Here is a 22,774-nt window from a genome sequence, read left to right as displayed (position 1 = left end):
CAGATAGAGAATTAAAGAGGCAATGAAAATACACTATGGTAAGTGCCTGGGCAGGGGGCCTAGAGGCATGAAGGACAGAGACACCTAACTCAAAGCAAAGAAGACTTCCTGTAGTAAGTGCAGATGGAAGTGGGGATCCAAAAGCAGAGAAACAGCACAAAGCCTGGAAGTGATAAAAATTGCAATGTGCCCCAAAATTAAAATGTAATTTTGCAAAAGCACATAATCCTAGCAAGAATGAGATGCATTTGGACTACATCCCATGACTACTGGGAAAGCCATTAAAGGGTTCTGAGCAGGGAAGTGGTCAGGAGCGCAGTGGCTGAAGCAGGCTCTGGTGTCAGATGACCGGGAGCTGCCTCCCATCTCTGTCACTTACTGCCTGAATCCCTTGAGCAAGCTCCTTAAGATGGGGACAAAATGGTATTCATCTCATGGGGTGCTCAGCAATTTAACTGAGTTTATAAAGGCCCTGCTATCATGTTAGCGATCAATATCATCATTGTCATCATCATCAATGTGCTCAAAATCTGGAGGCGGCCAGTGTTTTCTCCATTTCAGGTGAATGGAAAGCCCGTGAGACAGAAGGAAACAAAACCAGACCATGTTGGAAGAAGTTCGCCTCTTCCTGGTCACGAGACTACATGAGAGGAGCAACGACTGCTCTTCGGTGCCTCGTTCCCCTTGCTCAAATCACGTCAGCGTCACCCCTATGGCGAAAATGCCTGAAACACCCCAAAATCCTGAGACAAAGACTAGCAAGTAGCTGGGAGTCACGGAGCACCTGTTCTCCTGGACTCCAGCACGGCCCAATAATCAGCCGCCGAGGGAGAAAAGCAACCCCGAGGCCAGTGCCCAATGTCCAGGATCCTGTGCCCAAGCGCCTAGATCCTTTCAGTACCAGGGGCATGCCCAGCAGGAAGGCAAACAAAGCAGCAGCCCTCACCAACCACCTGCTGGAGACCAGGCTCTCGCCGTGCTCCGTGTCTCCTGTAAGCCTTCCAGGGAGAAGGACCCTGCCGTGGGTCAGTGCACAGGCTTGGGGCAACAGGGACTCCAAGCAAAGTCTTGCTCCCCAAGCAGTGCATATGACCTTGGACAGGTGCCTTAACCTTCCTGTGCCTCAGTTTCCTCACCTGCAAAGTAGTCATAAGCATACCTCACAAGATTGTTTTGAGGATTGAGTAAGACAAATCATATCAATTGCTTGGCTTGGCCGCTGGCCCATTACATAAGCTCTTCTCCTCCTCCTCCTGTTCATCTTTCCACCATCCCGTCACCCCTCTATTATCCTCTTATTCATTTCCTGTAAGGCACAGGGCCTCAAGGGGTCAAGACCTCAGGAAATTCTTCTAACCTATTAGGTTTTCTGTAGTTACCCTAACTCTGCACTCACCCATTAAAACAGCTTCCTGATTAATGAACTGGTATTCACTTCAAAGAGAATCTCAGGGACAAAGCTATCCCACAGCATTGAAAGACTTTCCCTGAGCTGTTTCCTGAACCTCGCAAGACTCCTGGCAAGTAAACTAGGCTCCCCTTCTGACTCCCGGGGCTCTTCTCAAGCGAGCTGCGACTGAACGCTGCCTCTGCCAACCCCGGCACTCCCCAGCCCTTATCGCTGGCAGCGCTTTTCACGGTGGGATGGCGGATGTGTTCGTATCGGCTCACCGGCTGCCAGAAGCCAGCTGTGACACTTAACTGTTCCCCCATCTTCTCTCCATTCTGTCTCCATCCCCAAAGTGTCAGAAATGTGGTTTCTAAAAAAATGAAGCCCAGCCAGTCTAAAATGTCTGAGAAAGGCCTTCTGAGGTCTCTATTTCACTATGTGTTCGATGTTGGGACTCTGAAGGAACATGAGTTCATTCCTCAGCCCTTGTCCTATCAGCATGCCTCTCTTTCTCTTCCCGTTACTCTGTTTCCCTCAAAGTATATGAAAACACTTCAAAAGACCAAGCCCTTTGCAACCAGCCCACCCTACCCAACGTACTGAAGTTCTATCTAGGCTCCAGCTAGAGAAGAGGTGTCATACGAAACCGGACATTTAAAATGAACTTCTAACTTGGATTTGTGGCTCACACTAGAAAAGGCACGGGACTCCAGTTTCAACTAGATACATTAAATATTCCGCTTTTACAGGCAACAAGACTCTCAGGCTGCCGGGACGAGGTGCCAAGGACATGAGTTCCAGACTTCTTCTCACCAACTACCTTCTCCGAAGTCACAGGGTAACTCTAAACTTGCTTACTTTTAACCAACAAGAAAGCAATACTCACACAACCAAAGACTTATTTCAAAGGGCACACTCACTGTGATCTAAATGTGATCACCTTTAGAACCAAAGAATAGAACCTATGGCAGAAGGCAAACTTCTCTCTGTGCTTCCCCCGCCCCGGCTTCCTGGGCATCCCTCCCGATGCTCGGCTTCCTTGCTTTCACAGCTTCTAAACTTAACCTCTGAGCTCCTACTGCTGCCTGGAGGGCAGCCCTGGCTAATGCTACCAGAGACCATGAGCTGATAACCCTTCCCTTTCCCAAAGTGAGCCTTTCCACCTGCTTACTTGGAAGGACGCTGGGCCGGGGGCTGAAACAGGGGAGCCTACTTCCTGGCTGCCTTTCTTCTGCGCCTGCTGTGTCTGATACATATCCTGGTTCCAGGCAGGCTGCAGAAGGCACCGCCTCCTCCTCCCCTTCCCCTCCCCTGTCCCACTTTGTTGTTTTGTTTATTATCTGAGTTCCTCTCTGGGAACATTCCAACCAGGGATTATATAAGCCTTTGAAGATGAGTAATGGCATCTGACTTCTCCTGACTTCATAACAATTCTTCCATTGGGGTTAAAGATGACTCACAGGGCTTGTCAAAGGGGGACTGCAAAGCAGGCCCTTCGGTAGACCCTGGAAGCTAGAAGTAGTCTACACAGCCACTGTCTTTGGGGGGATGGAGGGAGGTGGATGTATTAGACTAGAATTGTAACCCAAAGTTCAAGAGATAACGAGGCAGCGATGTCCCGCACAGGTTTTTCTGGACATAGTGTCCTACAGAGCATGCGAGACGTGGTGGCACCCCTTGTAGAATGTTCCCCTTACTGCAAAAGCTGGCAAAGCCTGAGAAGAATGATGCTGGGTGGAGAGGAGGCAAGTCCGATGCTGAAGCCTGGGGCTCTGATCAGAGGTGCACTGCGGCCTTCCTGAAAGTGGGGTGTCGGGCTGCCAAAAGAGGTGGAGGGGACTCCAGGGGTCCTGCTCATGCCCTGCACGGTGCACTGAGCTCCCCCGGGGTCCCCAGAAGATAAAGGGGCCTGGCAGACTGGGGTTCTCCCCAGCTGCTTAAGAAGTGTCCTCAGGGCCGACTCCAGATTGTGGCAGGTCTGCCAGCCTTGAGCGGGCTTCGCAGAAGCTGAGTAAAGGGCAGAATGAGAGGCAAAGACCCAAGTGGCTGCCTTCTGGCGACCTGGAGTGGAGTGGCTATGAGGAGGATGACGAGGAAAAGCCTTTCAAGCCATCCTGGCCAGCATCTTATCCCTGGAGGGGCAGTGGCACAGAGTAGGCTGGTGGCCCCTGTTCAAACGGGGGCACTGTACAGCCCAGGAAGCGAGAATGAGGGCCTATGAACAGCAGCGCAGGCAGGCTCTGTGCAGACAGGAGCCCAAGCGCCCCAGGCGCTGGCAGGGGCAGGGCCCAACCCTGGGCGAGGCATGTACGCCCCACACTAGGACTCGTGCACACAGATGCCACCAGGCAGGCCACCCACACTCCATCACTGGCTGGGTGCCTGCTGCCTCGAACCCTTTTTTTCTTGCTGAGGAATCCCCTTCACGGTTTCTAGGCTTTGGGAAGCTGGCAGGACCAGGGATGGGGGCTTCATCATGACATGATTCTGATGCTTCTCCCTTAGGGGACAAGGTCCTGCCCTGGATCCCAGGGTAAGAAACATTTTACAGGGAGGAAAGGAAGAGTGAAGGAGAGCCCCCTGAAAATGGGGGCCAGGGCTGGGACATGAACCTCTGGCTGTGTTTGGCAGGAGGCTGAGGAGCAGCCACTGGATGCTCAAGGCACATTCCCTTCCTTCTTACGAGACTGAGCCAACCTTTGGAGCTTTACATCTGCCCACCGAGGATGTGCGGGTCCAGCCTCTAGGGATTTCACTAGGGTTTGGGGCCAGATGGGGAAGTGGTGATAAAGGCGGTGTCAATCCTCTCCCCAGTCGTTAAGTCTAGTTCTCTGCTGCTCCCGCCAATGGGTGTCTCCTTGCATGTGGGCGTCCTGCATCCTTTCTCCCAGGCCCCTTCTGGAGGGGAGCCTTCATGAACTCTGGCTAGTTTCTCAGAGCAGTAAGACCAAGGTAGAAATACCTTCCAAAAGGACCCTATGGCTTTGGTACTTGAACCCTGAGCTCTTAAAACTCAAACTCAGCATTTCAATGTAAATAAGATATCCTCAAAAAATAATTACTTGCAGTTTGAGTCTTACAAGGAGGCAGAAGGGAGACGTCCTCAGCCATGAGAACATTAAAAACAATTAACCTGTTGGCTCATCAGGATCAAGCCTCTTCCTTTCCACCTGTGGTCAAGAATCCAGTAACAATGTACACCGATGGAAGCCATGGAGGATCTGTTAATGACCCATGCCTTCACTTCTTTCCTCTTAACTCCATTATTCCAGTTCATCAAAAGTAGGTCTTAAAACTAACGATCACTGTGTACAGCAGCCAGGTGCTAAGCAAGGTGCTTGAATCTTACAAAGCTCTGATGAAATCAGTATTTTCCCCCATGATGAGCTATGCAATCTGATTTCAGAAACCATTTCAGACTGTAACTTGATTACAATCTGGTCTGTACACTTCCTGCAATTCATCTGAGAATGGAATTTATTTTTTCTTTCTTTTTTTTTTTATATTTCTCTGTAACTTCAAACATCATTTAAAAACTACATTACAGATTAACTGCTAGTTACAGGACCGTGCTGGTTACACATCTGCTTAGCAGTGGTGTTTGCTTCTCAGAGTGTGGGCAGCCTAACATTTCAAGTGCTGGCAATCTGATTTTAGCAAGGAGAAAATGAGAATCTGCACCTACAGGAACAGGTAATGGCAGCCCCCTGGCAGAAAGACAAGTCTCTTAAAGGAACAAGAAAGGATAGAATTGATTTCCTAAGGCTTTTGGGAAGGCTGTGGCAAGTAGAGCACCAGGAAAGATGGTAGGGAATCCACTCGGCTCATGATTAACAAAACACTGGACAGTGGCTGTTCTCCTGTGGCAAACACCATCAGCTCCAAAAGTGGGTGATTCCCCTCACTCAGGAGGCCATGCAGCACTCAGAGAGCCAGAGCCCCAAATGAGCTGAAAGCCCGGCCATAACAATGAGCCAGGTGGGCTCCAGCCCCTGGTGGGTGTCAGGGGTGGGAGCATGTCAGGAGATCTTCCAAAAACCATGGTGGTCTAGAGGTAGAAGGAACATCAAACAATGGATAGAAGCGAAGTTCAAGGAAGGAAAAGAGTTGGCTTAAGCTTGACCTTGCTCAACAGCCAACAAAGGTGAAGACAGGTGCCCTACCTTGCTAAATTACTTCTGCCATTCTCTCTGTAGCCCGGAAGGCTGTGGGGCTGATACAGGGAGCACCATGGCGGTCCCCTTCAAGGCTACTCCAAATGCCTGCACACCTGCCTCGCCAGACTTTCCTCTCCTATCTACTTATAAAATGGTAGCCTGTTATTACTGAGGTCCCAAAAGGGAAAGAAACTGCTAAAAATGGGCAAAGCTTAGTTCCACGATTGTTAAGCTGTAGCCTCTTCTAGCAGAAACTACAAACTCACAGGGACAATTCTTGCAGGAGAAAGGAAGGTCTCTCCACTGGGACTCATTATAGGGTTTGCTTATCTTCCATCAAGTCTTAAGTCCTGAAATTATATTAGGAATTTGTCATTTTGGAAACACACCTATGCATTCATTCATACATGTGTATGGCTGCATGTTTGTATGCATATGCATGTAATCATGCCCTTAGGGAGTTTTAAAGTGATTCTGTAAGGGAAGTTCTACTTGAGCATTAGTTTTTCCTATGGCCTGGTATATAAATGAGAAGGTTAAGTTTGCAAACTATGGTGCTGTAGGCTATAGAAATATCTACTCACAACCTGCTTGTATCTCAGGGGGAGTATTCAAAAGCATCATGGCACTGGCAGCATCAATGTCAGGATCTGGAAAAATCAACCAATAAATAACATTATTTACAACGGGGCTGGTGTGTGTGTGTGTTTTTTTCCCCCTGCAAGCTACAGTTTACGAATGCAACAGAGAAAAAAAAAAAATCCAGAAACTAGATGTGCTGTCCCAGAAGTGACTTTCTTCCCATAGGATTTGAGAAGAAGAAAGGCATTCTGCAGTGACATTTAAGGGACAGCTGAGTGAGTTTTTCTTCTCATTTTGTTAATTTCATGATTTGTGCTCTAGGTTCCTGATGAGTTCCTGATCTTTGAACCCCCACAGCCTGCTCACCCGGGGTGAAGGAAAGGAGAGTGGGGTGACTTTAGCAAGTTCAGCTACAGTAATCTTTAATGAACTGGGGAAGCTCACAGCACCAGGAAGAGAAGGCATTAAATACACCTGCACCTAGTGAGATACAAACAAGATGTCTGTCTGGTCATTTCCACCTGTCAGCAGAATGTAAATTGTATTTTACGAGATTCTGTGTATGCACAGCGGTGGTGGGAGGTGGCGAAGGCATTTAAAGAAAACACTTAAAATAAAAGAAAAAAATTCAAGTTAGGATGCTGAAAATACATTTGCTTTTCTTATGGGACATCTATTATTGCTTTTAAGATGAGACACACACACAAAAAAAAACCACTCATCACTTCATTGCCATAATTCCTAATAGGTTTCTGAATCCTTACTGATCCACCGGTTGACAGATGGCAGGTTATATAGAAACAGAGAAAAATATTATCCTTTTATAACTAAATTCATTTTCCTCTGAAAAACAGCAGCGCCGCTGCTATGGAAATGAACGTCACCATGGCAACAGTAAACAACCCCAAGAATGGTCACTGAATAGGCTGAAAAGAACATCTGCCCCAGCCAGCGTCCCAGCTGCCCCGGGGCGAAACTCGCTAATAGCACGGTGATGCTGTGCGACAGAAGCTGCCGTCTGTGCCCTGTCCAAATAAATGAAGTGTGCAATTGAAGTCGACATCAAAATGCCTGCCCTTGCAGATTACTACCTCTGTGTCTGCTAAACCCGATGACTAATGATGGGATGGGGAGGGGCGGGGGGCTCACATTTGTTAGTTTTTCTACAAATTACATACCAAAAAATTCAATTTACTACTAATGGCTTTATGGCACTTTATTTTTAGTATTACGTTAGAAAATGACTTTTTTTTACTGTTAAAAAAAAGTACACTTTTCATACTTTATATGTGCGGTTTAATTCCAAGGGAGTAATGTGATGCAGTGTAAGGGCCCACAAGTGACTGATAATGTGGATGATGCTGGTTCCTGAAGGCAATGTCTCAAAAAGAAACCAAAAAAAAGAAGAAAAAGGTAAAGGAACTTTACTCTGCAGGCCTTTTCCTATTTTGCCTGCAGGAGGCCTGTTACTTACACTCCACAATGGAGTGAAGGTTTATTTTAATAAGTGTATTGGATGAGACACAGGTAAATTAACTTATTTGGCAACTCCTGGGTGAAGTTCCTAAAACAGTTATCACTCCCCACTGATGTTAAAATATGTATTAGCTGACTGATGAACTGAAAAACTTAAGTTCCACTCACTGCTCCCGGGGTTCCTGCTGACACTGACCTCTCCTCTCCCCACATGGCACAGATGCAAGACTCTGTGTTCTGGGTGGTGTTGGCACCCTGCCAGCCACGGGGAGCAAGCCGCTCCCAGGAGGTGCTGTGGGGGACCGAGACCTTCCTCTCCTATTCCCTTTTCTCAGAAAGGGCCCTGTTCTTTCTCAGGGCCGAGAAAACACGGCTTTTCTTCTCCTTGTTAAACCAAGGGTCTTTGCCATCTCTGAGGGCACAAGCGCTGCAGGCAGCCTGTGGTTGGGCTGGCTGCACGGTCCGCACCTGGGGAGGGACCTCTCAGCAGGACTTTTCCTGACCAACCAGAAGGTTCGATGGGGACAGAACAAGAGGCAGTACAGGTAAGAAGTCAAGAGTCTTTTCCTAAATAGGCAGAAATTTGCAAATAGTAGTTCTATATTCTCAGGAGAAGGGTGTGAAGCGCCAGACAGAAAGACGAAATGAAGAAATGAGACAGACAGGAGAGGGAGCCTCAGAGGAAACGAGCATCCTCAGCACACACGAGTATCAGGCAACCAGGGGGCTGTTCAACTTACTGAGTTGTAAGGTTTCTTCAAGAATTCTGGATATAAATTCTTTATGAATTATATTTTTTCTTGCCCTGGCTTGTCTGTTTAGTTTTCTAATAGTGTCTTTTAATAAGTTTTAAAATTTTTATGAAGTCAAATTTTCCAATTTTTGTAACTCTCTGCTTTGTGTGTGTCCCAACTAAGAAATCGCTGCCTACCCCAAAGTTTTGCCAAGATTTTTCTCCTGCACAGCAGCTTCCGCAGTCTCATTTGTTAGTGTACCGAATGTAACATTAGCTGGGTTCAGATTTATAGGTACGTGAAAATGGAAGTAATCAACAAAACCTCTTTCTCCGGCCGGTGTGCTGGTCAGGCAGAGGCCTCCTAAGAGTTGTACTGATCAACACCAGAAGGACCCCCTTTGGCTTGAGGTGTCTGGGGAACAGCAGCAGCCTGACAGAAGGCTTATTAGCCACATTTCAACAGAAAAAAGTCTCTTGGATTCTCTGCTAAACACCTTTGTGCTTGTCACACCCTGACATCCTGTGTGAGCTTCCATCTGCAAAGTTGACAATCTCCCATTTCTCCTCTCCAAAGAGATGCTGCAATGCTTATTCTTATCTAAATGCCTTCTCCACAGATGCACTTCCAGATTCAGTTTCTTGTATATATGTCCAGAAATTGTATCTACACTAATACAGGCATTTATATATATTCATTGACATACCAACATACATATATAGACACTCATGCATATATGTCTGTTCTTTAAAAATGAGTTTATATCTGTATATGCAAACATTTACATGTATATACAAATGTCTTTTTACATCTGTAACTTAAATATCTCTTTATATATTAACTCTTCCCCACCCAATTTTTGACTTAGCAACACATCTCGGCAATCTTTCATATTAGTGAACATTATCTCAAGTTCTCCTGTGGCAACTTTTCTTGCATAAAAACATAGCACACTGTTTGCACTGACATTTTCTTAAGACTCCAGACTTCCAGAGGGCAAAAACAAAGCCCCTGTAACCTGTAACCTGTGCCCAGCACACTGCTGCTCCCTGCACATCTTGAGCCCCTGGAAGCGCTGCACTCACCAGCATCCTCTTTTCCTCTTCCAGCCAACTTCCCCTGCCACCCTGTCCTGTGAGGACTCAGCTCAGCCCCACGCCCTCCCTCCTCTGCCCACCCCCAGCTCTGACTTCCTGGACCTGTGTCTGGGGCTCACTACCTTAGATAATAATAATACCTTATTCCTCAGGAGCATGCTCTGGGCCTCCCTGGAACGCTCGCAATTCTGTGGTCAGGAGAGCATAGCAGTGGCTTGCATTCTGGGGTAGCAGAGGGGCTTTCTGATGGAAGCACACCTTTTTGATAGGCTGTTTTTGACCAAGGACACTTGTTTTGGAGCTTTTAGGCTGGAAATATTTTAGGGGACTGAGGAGCTGTTTAGGGCTAAGGCGATGCTTCTGCTTCAGAGGCATGGCTGATTCTGAAGGAGAAAAGGTCCAGGACTAGATCCACGAGTGGGCTGCACAGGAATTTTCCTGGGTTTTAAAGAGAGGCCCACCCCCACCCCCCCACCCCGGACAGATGGTTCAATCCCGCTGATCAGCATAAGAAAAGAGGAAGATATTCCGTGTAGGCACTCAAATGAAGATCCACTTGACAGGTCCTTCATGTTGGGGACCTGGGGTGAGGCCGAGGGGTACAGGGGACTAAAGAGCACTACCCTCTTTATTTTTTGAGGTAGTTTCCCAAGAGTACCCAATTCAGCGTCCCCACAAGAGAAACCCACCTCATTTACTGCTGGTTAATTCAGTAAAACAAGCATGCTGTCATGGAAGCTTTAATAAAGTTATGACCATCCTCAACACAGAGCCAATCTCAAATCCCATATTAAAATAAAATTCCTCCTTTGCTCATGCTTCAGTAACAAATGTTACTTCTCTGGACTGGTTCCCAGCGTCCCATTTCAATTTTCATCTTTAATGTAGTTGTCTTATCACATTGCCTCTTCTCTGCACTACAAGACTGAAAAACGGTCACACATCTTAAAGATGTTTTCAAATCCACTTCTCTTGAAGGGGTATACACAATCACATGATGCTACAGAAACAGAAATAAGGAAATGGCTCTACAGAGAGAAATAGGTAACAAAGTTTCTAGCACCAATGGTTCAGCTTTTTGGATTTTCAAAAAGATTGCATGTCATTTTCCAAACAGTGTGTAGAGGTTTCTTTTGGGCACAGGGGGAGGAGGCTTTTTCTCTGTGAGTGTGGTGGGAAAAGCACTACACAAGGCAGGAGGATTTGGGGGGCTTCAAGTCCTGGTCTGCTGCTATTTGACATGCGATTTTAATCCTGCCAGAATGCAGTTCACACTTTTAAAAATGGTGGTGGGCGGCTGCAGACTTGGGCAGGGCTGGACCGGTTTTTCATCTCATTCCAAATGGTTCCAGGTCCTGCCTGTAGTATCCACTGACTTCCTCCTTTCTTTCTGGCCCATGGCTTCAAGAACTGTGGACACCAAGAAGCACAAACCAAACAAACGGCATATTTGTTCCAACACCTTTGGAAGCAGCTAACACTCTCAGTGACCCTGGACGGCTCTCCTATTTTTTCTGGATAGCCATGGCCTGCCATTCTGTGTATCTGCTGGGTCCACTGCGGAATAATCCATCTAGGCTGGCATGGACATTTTGCAGGTTCCTGGTCTGGCTTCTCTCTGCTTTTAGTCAACCCCCTTCCTGGATCTGAGGTGATAGGGAAGTGACTACAGAGACCATCTGTTTTAACAAACTAGGACTACAAAGGATGACTGGGAGCCCCAGTTCAATCCTCCCTGCCACAGAAGAGCTGCAGAACTATGAATACCATCCTTTGCATCTCTGAGCTGACCAACCCAACAAAATGATAACAAAACATGCCCCCTGTGGAAAAGCCTGTGAATTACAGGCAATAATCGTTACTCTCTTAAAAGTCATTTCATTTTCCACTGGGGTAATTGGGTTTTCTATTTCTCCCTGTACCTGAAATGTTTTTCATTTCATGTAAAATGATGAAAAGTCTTTATATCACTCAATAAAAGATTCAAGAAGCACAACAACAACAAAACACATCAAACAATAGGAGACACATACACTTGGACAGAAACGATCAGATGCAAGGGCACAGTACACATTCAGTCAAATGCACACATTAAGATGCTCATATTCTCCCTCACCTGCCTTGTTCACTGCTGGATTCATGGCACCTGGAACAGTGTCTGGAATATAGGCCTGCTAGATAAACAGCTGCTGAACAAATGAATGGATGGTTCATCCAATCTAGCTTTCTGGGGCTGGTAATGGTGATCCCAGGACATATGCCTCTGGATGTTCAGTGGAATCCCCTGGAAACTCCAGAAAACAAACAGCAAGCCCCACCCCATGGGACACAGAGTTTGGAAAAAATTCATTAGAGGATTCTGATATGCAGAAAAGGCAAAGAACCACCTTTGGGAGTAAATTAGGATACGTGAAGGGTATGCCACCCAGAGATGCCAACTGAGGATGACAAGTGCTACCTTAGAAATTCGTTATCATCTTTAACTTCACCAGATTGCTTTGCTTTGAAATATCTTTATCCATTTTCTGCAACTTTGAGTGGGGCAGTATTCAAAGTAGTTAATCACTAAAAATGGAGAGAAAGAAGTACCTGGGTAACTTTTAGGGCTGAGGGTACAAGAAATAAGTTAAAACAAATACTCAAATAAATAAACAAAAATCCTAAAAATCCTAGGGAATTCTGAGCACAGACGGGTGGTTTCTCAATCAAGGGCGACTTGTACCCCCTTCCTTTGGGGGTGGCGCTACGGGCATCTAGTGGGTAGAGCCCAGGGATGCTGTGCAACGTTCTGCAGGGCACAGGACGCTCCCCCCCCCCCCCACAATAAGGAATTATCCAGTCCAAAATGCGAATAGTACCGAGTCTGAGAAACCCTGTACTATGCTTACATGTACTTTTTGTCAAGAAAAGTAGTTCTTCAAACCAAATGATCTCAAACAGAATACATCAAAAGTAAACAGATACAAAACTCGCTTTGTTGTTTGACATCTCTCCCCTCCAACTTTCTGCAAAATCCCCAGGCATGGGTTAAAGCAGATCGGGTATCTACGTCTGCGGCTTTGAAACCACTGAAGTCGGACTTTTACTCTTTGGCCGCTGTTGCAATCAATCAAGATATCTAAAACAGCCGCCTGTGATCTTGAAGGCAGCAGAACAGAACAATCTACTGAGGTCATTTACCATGAATATTTCTTCCATTTCCCTTTTGGCGGAAGGTTATTAAGATGGTATTCACCCTGGGTATGAACTGCGAACATCTGAGGGGTTCTCGCAGCCAGGCAGGGGAGAAAGTGACACTGTGAGCCCAGCGGACAATCTTCATGATTGATGGGATTTTAGGGAATAAGGCCTTGTGCAAGGATTGACTCCAAGTTGTGATTAAAAATCATCTTTATGATGAGCACGGGGAGCTAGAGTACGCCAAGGGTCGCCCCTCTTCTCCAAAAACCTAAGTCCAAGAAAACCCCAGACTCTTGCTACTCTGAAGAAATGAGGCAAGTAAAAATAAACAATTAAGCAAGTTAAAAGGAACAGTTGTTTGTTGAAATAAAAGATAATCTAAATGAAGTTGGGGGAAAAAAGGATGAATGATTTGCACATGCATTAGGAATATTAGGTTCTCACACACATCTTCAGAGTCTTTCTCAGCTTAAAAACAGTGACTGGTGAACTCTAAATGAGGGGTTTACTGGCTCTGAGGAGTGGTGTCACAAACTGGGAGCACATTTATCACGTCAGCTCCCCAACCTGGGGCATCTTTCTAACTTTTGTAAATTGCTCATTTATTACCCTGATTCCATTTCCCGCAGAACTGTATGTGCCAACAATGGAATATTTCCATTTGCACAGCATCTTCAATTAGCTCTGTCTTCAACCGGGTAGACGTGCAAAGCCTCTTTTCCAGAAGAAGAGATTCCATCTCAGAGTGACACCCGCAGGTGTGTTAGCGAGAGTGATTATCACTCAGCATCCTGACATCAGCGCTCCAAGGCACTGATCGACTGCTTGCCCGGCTTTCAGTTGACTTCCTCCCTAATATTCAAGCAACAAAGAACTGGAGGTGGTAACTTTGAACACAAGGCTCACTTTGTCTGGGGATTAAGCATTACGCTGATTCACAAGAATTCAGAAGGGGCCACGGAAGCATTGGTTTTCCCAGATCGGTCAGTCGACGTGCATCAGATAGACAAGTGAAGACTAAATATTACCAGCTGTGCTTTCTGCTCAAACGTCTACCATCTTGAATCACACACGCTGTCCTGTGCGATGTGCTAGCCTGTTTATGTTCCTAGGCCATAAATGATTATGCGGTGGAGATGTCTTTGTCAAAAAAGGTTTTCCCTATGCCGATATCAACTTCCTTATGAGAGAGCTGCTTCTCAAACACCTAGATGGGGAGATCACTGCCCTGCTGGAGCCCACAGGTCTGCCCTGCAGCAGCGTGGCGCTATGGCGTGGGCACTGAGTACGTTCTGCATCCGGGAGTGGTGTCCAGCCCTTCCCTTTTTTACTTCAAGGCAAGTCAGATGTGTTCTAGGAACCTGCCTGCAGTCGAGATGCGGGAAGGGGTGAGAAGAGATGACAAAATAGTCACTATTTCCAGCCTATCAAGGAATCAGTTACATCATTCCGGAGAGGGTTGACTCAAGAGGTTGGAACCAGAGAATGCAGTAAGCAGAGGACTATGACTGGATCAGGTACTGAAAGGAGGATTCCACAGGGACGCGCAGTTCCCCACCTTGACCCTTTGCACTAGAACCACTGGGATTTGAGTTCAAGTGCAGATTGCAGAATTCCCTCACTTTGCTACAACTGATTTGCAAATGAAAGTTTGGGTGTTCCCCAGGGAGAGGCCTGTCTATCCCAGATCTGCTCTCCATTCCACTGTGTCCCACATCTGCAGGAACACTGGGAGGCCAGCCCACCAGGCCTGAGTGTAGGAGCACCTGAGGGGGAGGATGGAGAGCAGGAGGACCTGCACCCAGCCCACAGCTGGGTGTGGAAAGAGATGACAAAGGCGAGTCACAGGAAGCAATGCACGGAGGAGGCAGAGTGTGGTCAGGAAGGGCTCCAGCGTGTGCAGTGCAGACAGAGAGGCTGCAGCACGGGGCAGGCAGACATGTTGACGGGGCCTGGGCTGGTCTGTGGGTGGTGGGACAGGTAGATGGAGGGCAATGCAGAATCACTGAAGGCTCGTGTAATCTACAGCTTTTCTCTAGCTTGTCCTGAGGTGCCTGTCCCTCCAGAGCGCCCCGAAGCAAGGAAGCTGACCAGGAGTGTGCCAGTGAAGCACAGACTTTTGCATGTCTTCAGCGCCAAGGAAGCAAATGTCAAGTTGACACTCTTCAGCCACCCTGCTCCCAAATGCAGTCACAAGAATTGTGACTACTAAAACTTAGTCACCTAAATCTTCCCTAGGGCACCTTATCAGAAGATCAGAAGGAAATACAGATACAACCAGGTCCCCTCCCCTACACACACATACACGACACGCACAGAAGCCCTACAACCACCCGCTGATACCGTCCTGCTTCTGTTGGCCCATGGGTCCTTGAAAAAACACCTCGTTCTCCCTCGCAGACCTGAGTTTCAGATACAAAGAGAAACCAAAGGAGGTGGAAGCACATTTCCCATGAGAGACTCGGAGGTCCTTATTCCTGCTGCAGCCTGTACACACCCCAAACTGCTTTTGGACGACTGGGGCATGTTCCCCATAGGGGATTATGTTGAATGCTGCCAGGCCCATCTCCTTGGCTATTCCTCCCAGGAGAACTGGGGCTGCTGATTCTCGCAACAGGATTACTAGACACTGAGAACCGTCTGGGCAGCATTTTTAATGCTTGGCCTTTTACACTTTCTGGTCTAATCCTCCACTCCAAAGACATTAGGAAAAAAGATAAAAGCAAATCTGTTGCTTTGTATTTTTTTAACCTTTGCACAGTTTTCTGCAACATGTTTACTCGGAAACAACCTATGTTACGAAACTACATTAACTGAAAAGTTAAAAACAAAGCACCAACAAATCACTTGTTTTCCTTTATTCTTATGGGACCTTCACCTAATGTCTGTCCCAAACCTGGCTCCTGGGATGGCCGGTCCCTTGTAGGGACTGCAGAGTAGGTGGGTACAAGGAGGCACAATAATATAACTGTCATTAATTCTGTTTTCACTGAATAGTGCAAACTCCACTTCATATCAAGAGATAGTGACACCAAGCATCCATCATTTGAGAACAAAAAATACTGTTAACACTATTTATGAGTAATTCATTTTAGACACAGTTCAATATGGAAACATATAGAAATACAGATCCAAGATTAAGACTATATATAAAAGCATTGTGGAAATAAAAGGGTGAAGCTTTCTACCTAAAAGATTTAAGGTTAATACTGTACTACTAGAGAGAAATGAGAATGTGCCCACCCTGCCCTGATAGTGAAGGGGCACTGACTGAGATGGCCACTGTCTAAGCGGGGAAGAGCCCTGTACTCAATAGCCCATGGGTAAGAGGGCTGATGATTAGCTTGGGGTTAAAATTTAGTCTAACCATAAAGCAATGAGCTGATCTTCCAGTGGGCAAATAGGCAATTGGTTCTAAAAATAATCCACCCCAAAGTTTCTACAACAGTATTTGGGGATGGCTGCACTCCTGAAATAAGTACTTTGCTTGTAAGGAGTCTTCTTGGAAGGACCCCTCTTTTCTTATAGATGTGCTTGGTTAAAAAAACAAAACTCCTTAACTTTCAGTCATGTAAGATATGTGGGCAAAACACCCAGTAAATAAAAATACTAAGTGTAATGTGGAATAAAGCTTAGAGCAAGCAAGCTTCATCAGGGAAGCATGCTTGCAGAGGAGATGAGCTCAGGCCAAACCCAATTTCCTCTTGCGGATGCTATGTATTCATTCCAGAACTAAAAATGCTAAGCCGAATAAAGGTTTTCAGTTAGTGTCTGTGGCACACTTGGTTTTGGAAAAACCAAGGGGAATAACAATCATCATACAACATGATGAACAGACCTGGGTAGAATCTAAAGGTAAAAAACGGACAGAAGGTGATGGTATGGCCGGGGGAAGGTCTGCTCCCACTGGGGCTACAGGAAGGACAGAACCATCTGGAGGCAGCTTTTCAGGCCAGCCAGGCACGCCAGTGGGTCAGGTTACTGCAAGCCAGCAACTGGCTTCCTTCTCTTACCATGAAAGGCATCCTTCACCTTTCAACAGCAAAAAAAGTTACATCAAGTTTTACAGAAGCAAAACCAAAGGACATTGGAAAACCGAAGAGGAAACACCCACTGCACCAACGGTCACCATCCTGGCACCTTTGCTTTTCCTTCCAGGTTCTGCTAGAAGAGTTTCGGCATATTTTCCACGAAACCCGAGCCTGTCTGGGAGCCTTCAGACTCTGGCTGTGCCAGAGGTCAGTGTGGCCACTGTACTTTGAGGTGAGGGCTTTGGGAGGGGAGCAGAGAGGAAATCAAAATGGAAATCTGTTTTTTAAGCACACCCAGTCTTTCCCAGCTCCTATTTGGAAGAAACTCAAAAAGCCTGTGCCTGCAAGCTCCTGTCGCCAAGAGGCTCGGTAACAGGCATTCAGCCCACCCTACTGGGCCCGGTGGGCACACGGTGACCCCACTGCCACCAACATGCTATCCCACAAGTGATCCCCAGTCTGGGGAACATGTGTGTGCAGTGAGGGGTGTGATGAGGAAGGTAGGGGACAGAAGAGAGAGGTATGGACAAAATGAATACTCTAGAAATCTGGGCTTTGGCTTAAATTCTGACGCAGAGGAAAATGCCGAGACGTCCCTCCCCACTCCCTCCCTAGTCACTCTGTCTCTCCTAGGTAAGAGAAAGAACTTGTTTTCAAAGGGTTTCTGCTTTTTAAGAACAAGTGTTCTTCACAGCGCCAATCTGCCCTAAAACTGAACCCATAAATTTGACACAATATTCCTTGAAAGCTACTTTTCAGGCACCTGCTGTATTCTGCTCACAGACTGAGGGAATTGACAGCAAAAATGGAACGGATGAGCACCCATTTCGGCACGTCTCCCTTCTGAGCAATGCTCCTCTGAGCACCTGCCTGTTGCCTCCTGTGGAAGAAGGATCCAAGCCTCCCTTAGAACTTGTCATCTGTGCCAGGGGAGGGTTCGGAGAGGGGGGGCTGGCCGTGCCTGAGCGCAGAGGCAAGTGGTACATGGTGCTGCCAAACTCAACTCCGCCACGAAGTTCCCTCTGGAAATCTCTGCCCACGAGCCTCTCCCTTCCCAGGCACCCAGGCCTCTTCCGACCGTCACCTGTAATATGCCATGGGTTCTGATCGCTCCTTGTGCACTCATGCAGTCTTCCCAGACAGAGGACCTCCCTTGCCAGCAGGGCCACTCTTAGGCCCCTTTATAGACCCTTGGGAAGCTTTTCACCTTCTTCAACACTGTCTCTCTTCTAACAAGCCTGCCTTATTTTCATCCTGGGGAAAAGAAAGGAATTCCTTTTGTGACTTCAGTCTTAGTTTGGGAAGGATGTTTGCTTCAGAGCAGAAGTGCTGAGCGCTGTGGGGGCCAGCCCCCACCTTGGGACCGAATGAGCCACAGCTTCACGCACTGAAGCTGAACCACGAGGATCCAGGAGGAGCCTGTTGCACTGCCATGGTGGGTTGGCACATCACAAAGACAGTGACTCTATGAGGCTGTCAAGACCTGATCAAGATCTTGCCTTAATTAAGGGTCCTCGAGAAATGGACTTTTAAGGATGTCCCATTCATTCCTAGGTAACTGATGAGTTTCTAGGCTCTGCTCCTTCTAGAATCTAGCACGTGACTCAATCACAGGGCCTCCCTGGGATTAGCTCAGGCTTGACATTTCCATGTACTGCGGTCTAGTCACTGACCTGAAAGGCAGAAGAAACATTAGTCCCATCAGTTTTCAGAGGAGCTTTGGGTTATGTGCAAAGAGGACATGCTTCTGAGCAGTTTGTAACTCATCTGAAGAAGCCCTATGTATTGTCAAGGTGCTAGGGACTTATTTGAATAGAATTGAGATCGTAACAAATAGAAGAACTATGTGGCTCATGTTACTGATGCCAACAGACTGCAAAATCTCTACCAGTTCCCACTAAAAGAAACAAGGGCTTCTTGAAGAAATTGCTGACTCCTGATCAGGAGTAGGAAATATACACGACGAGCCCAGAGCACCTTGTCATACCAGAAAATGAGGACACTGTCCAAGTCTACTGGCCTCATGTCAAAAGGACTCAGGAATGTACGTGAAGGCCCTCCCATTGTACGCGGCAATTTGACTCCTGGGGATAATAAGTACATTAAATTGAAGCCCATCGGATCCAGTAGTTCGTAATGATCTTTAAACAAATATTTAAACTCACTGGTCACCTTTGAGCCATGCTAGGGAAATGACTCTTTGAAAACTGATAAAAGATGCAAGTGATTAAGTAGGCAAATGATTAACGAGATGCTTCTCTTCATAATTATTCAAGATAATATGTGAAAAAGGAATAAAATTCTGCATTTGCAAAACTTTACAAGCACCTAATGAATTAATTTGTCTAAGCATTGATAATCAGTAACTGCTACCATCATAAAAAAGCAACTAGATATAATGTAACACCCCACTTAGAATAATCTTACCAACCCCACCCAAAACCACACAAAACAAACAAACAAGGGGGAAAAAAACCCAAAAACCAACGACTGTTCATTCTGAATCTCCTCAAACCTCCAGAGCAGTGGTTTGCAACCAAGGATCGACTGTGTCCCCTTGGGGACACTTGGCAATGTCTGGAGACATCTTCACTGTTGGGACTGGTGTGTGTGTATGCATGTGCACTTGCTACTGGCATCTACAGTGTAGAGCCCAGAGACACTGCTAAACACTACAGGGCACAGGATGGCCCCCCATTCCCTACCACCATGGCAAAGAATTATCTGGCCCAAAACCTTAAGTGCCAGATTGAAAAACCCTACTTAGATCTAACTACTGATTTATGGGAAATCCAGGGAACAGAGGAACAAGTTAAATGACACACAAGATGAATCAGCAGAATCCAGACCATGGGAAATTCAACAGAACAAAGAACCCAAACTCTTTAACAACAGAGGTAGCAGCAGGAAAAAAAAAAGAACTGGAGAGATAATTATGGAAGGGAACGTAAGACTTAAGGGACATGTCAATTGATTACAATTTATAAACTTTATTTGGTTTCTGACTTGAAAAACAAATGGTTAAAAAAACTATAAGCAACTGGGGAAGAGTAAACACTAATAAATTACTAAGAAACGATTTTTCCCAGTTTTCTGAGATATAACTGATATGTAACATTGTGTGAGTTTAAGATGTAGAACATAATGATTTGATAGATGTATATATCGTGAAATGACAATTAAAAATAAACTTTCCACAGTAAATTTAGTTAACACCTATCACCTCGGTTATTATTTCTTTTCCTTGTAATGAGAACTTTTAAAATCTAAGGAATTACTATTAAATATTTTAAGGGTTGTTCTTGATATTGTGGCTGTACTTTCTAAAAGAAGAGTTTCTATGTTTTTGAGACACATATGAAAAATGACACAGAAATGACATGATACCTAGGGATTTGCTCCAGAATCCCCATTACCTGGGGGTAGAAGGTGGTAGGAAGTGAGAGACAGAGATGAAACAAACCTGGCCAGGATTTCATGGTCGCTGAGTGAAAGGTAATAGAGATTTATTATTCTGTTCTTTGCAGTGTATTGGAATGGTCTACGGTAAAAAGTTTAAACATGAAAAAAATGGTAACAAATATACCAGATCAACTGTACCAGGTGCAGAATATGCTCTTTAGCAACAAATCCAGGGTCCATAATATGGAACTCCAGGTGATGCTGGGTTCCGAGAAGGCCACCAGGGAGGCCAGGCCAGGTCTAGACTCACTTCAGTTTTATTTCCCTCTTGAACACGAGTTAAATGTGACCTTCCCCTGGAGTAAGTGTTAAACAGTGGTTAAACCCGATGCTTAAACAGCATGATAAAGCACAGCAGGCCCCATTTAGTTTGTCTTATGGTGCATGCCTGGTTGACACTGGGGGAGTGTATGTGGGGAGAGGAAAAGGGTCAGTACCCTTCTGACCCCTGTAGGCAATTAACTTGTACTTCCAAGCAGGAGGTGCCATTAGCTTTAACTCAGCAGGCATAACTGTACATAATTAGAGGTCATAATTATGGTTCTCTCTTTAAAATGTGACCATAGTATCCAGATCAAGCTCTTGTGGCAGCATCGCCTACATGCTGGGATGTATATAAAATGTGGGTACAGGCCCTATCTGTCGGCAGCGTCACAGTGACGGGCAGCCAGAGTCCCCATGCAGTTTCTGAGGTTAGGTGTCCATGTTTATTCCCTGCAGAACTTTGATCTATTTGGGGTTTACTAATTACCATTTTTCACTGAGAAATATTTTACTTCTCTAAACAGATGCAGACTAGCCAGAGCCTTACAAGTGTCATTTTGACCATTGCAAAAAGGCAAAAGCAATCATTCACATTAATATGCCAGTAATTATGTGCATCTACTGTCTAATTATCCACGTAATGACAAAGTTGAAAAGATAAATTCTTGATCGTTTTTCCATTTGAGTGTTTCATAAAGTTGCTACAGAGACTGCCCTTCACTTTAAAAATTCTGATTTATTATTTTATTGCCCTCAAAATCGGACTCACCTAGCAATACTTCTTGCTTATGCAGCCCAAATCATTATACAGAATGAGATGTTTTGCAGGGAAGTAAAAGCTACCTGAGTTGCTTTCATTTCTAAGCATAAAATATTAGAATTTTTGAGCTAAAAGAGACCTTCTGAAATCATCTTACAGATGAAATGCTTGAGGCCAGTCCAGATAGAGGGGAAGCAAATGGGAAGGGAGAAAATCACAGGGTGTGGAACTCAGAACCATTTTACGGCCAACTGGTAGTTATTTAGCACCTTGTCTGGTGGCCATGTTAATCCAGATCCTGATTCGAACACAAAGCTAATCTGTGTCTCTCACATTCCCTTACTTAGGAGCATCTGCTTATTCACCTTCTTACCAGTAGCCATTAAGTAATCTTGACGAATAACCAAGTTTCCTCCAACAGTATTTTAAATCCTCAGTCAACGCTTGAAATATTGTTAAGAGATATATTGCAGCACCAGCTAATCTCTTCCTGGCTAAAAAAAAGGACCAAGAATCCCAACGCTTGATCCAAGTAGATCCAAATGGATAAGACAATGTCAAGTCACAACATTTATACAGCCAAGTGACGATTCCTTTGTGGAAGCATGAGCTTCGAATAAATGGCCCTGAGACATCTAGTTTCTTACCGATATACTCTTCTTGAATAGAAAAGCCTGGGAGTGAATGATGGTTCTCTGTATTTGTAAAAGCTCTTCTATTCAGAAAAGAACTTAACGACTATTCAGAGGAGTCCAAGACTAGAGTTTAAATAAAAGAATAATTGCCTTACTGCTTTTACAGGCATGTCATTACTAAGAAATACTACTTTACTACTATTTTCTTTTGGTTCAGTAAAAGAAGTCGAAGGAACAAGTCTAAATACATCACAACAAACGTATTTAATGGAGACCAGTTCATTTGCATTTCAATGTAAAGTCACCACATGATATACCAATGCAAATGCATTGATGAAGTTAAATTTACCATTGTAATAAATAAGGGGGTATGCTTCAGTGGTAAATTCTTCAAGTTTACATTACTACTGAAACATTTCATGCAGTTACTTGGCTCAGAAACTCCAATTCTGAGCTCTGCAAGGGTTGTGCAAAAAACGTGCTGTGTGTCACAGTTCTAGAATTGTGGCTTGACACAAGCACCGAGCGCACTGCTATCACTGGAACAGCTTATTAAAATAAAGGGCTTGGTTCCCTAGAGTGTTACTTTACTGCTCAGTAAATCAGTGTCCACCATATTTATCCCTAAGTGCTATTAGCTGTATTAATTTACATAAACGAGACACAAATTAAATACCATCATTCCCTAAATTTTGGTTCTGGAGTGCACACTTCATTCAGCTATTTGTTGGCCATGGCACATGGGCAAGCTCAGCATCTGGCGATGGAAAGGGTTAAAAACAGGGATGCTATTAGGTCAGACCCTGTGGTGACTCATCAGACTAGGCATGCGCAAAAGTAAAACATTCCTTCCACATGGTAAAACAGTGGCATCTGCTTAGCAGCACATTTGGTTCACTCTGTTTTGCATCATTTTATTCTTAAAAATTAAAAAAAAAAGAAAGAAAGCTACACAGTTTGGACTACAGAAAACAATTTTTACATTTCTTCACACTCTCTAGCTGCC

General features: G+C 45.4%; 1 protein-coding gene across 8 annotated transcripts in view; it reads right to left on the bottom strand.

Moving 5' to 3' along the window:
• The window catches only part of FOXN3 (forkhead box N3), a 427,318-nt gene that overhangs the window by 25,514 nt on the left and 379,030 nt on the right, over nucleotides 1-22,774 (bottom strand). For 4 of the 8 annotated variants that reach the window (XM_036991754.2, XM_073241999.1, XM_073241996.1 and 1 more), the window contains one exon: nucleotides 6,132-6,197. The exons of 2 other annotated variants lie outside the window; for them this stretch is intronic. In XM_036991754.2, coding sequence (XP_036847649.1) covers nucleotides 6,132-6,197 — 66 coding nt within the window. The remainder of the gene's footprint in view (nucleotides 1-6,131; nucleotides 6,198-22,774) is intronic. 2 more of the 8 variants (XM_073242000.1, XM_073241998.1) reach the window with 1 other exon arrangement.

Source organism: Manis javanica, chromosome 8, assembly GCF_040802235.1.
Source record: "Manis javanica isolate MJ-LG chromosome 8, MJ_LKY, whole genome shotgun sequence".
Classification (NCBI taxonomy): domain Eukaryota; kingdom Metazoa; phylum Chordata; class Mammalia; order Pholidota; family Manidae; genus Manis; species Manis javanica.
This window is presented reverse-complemented; position numbering and strand designations above follow the sequence as displayed.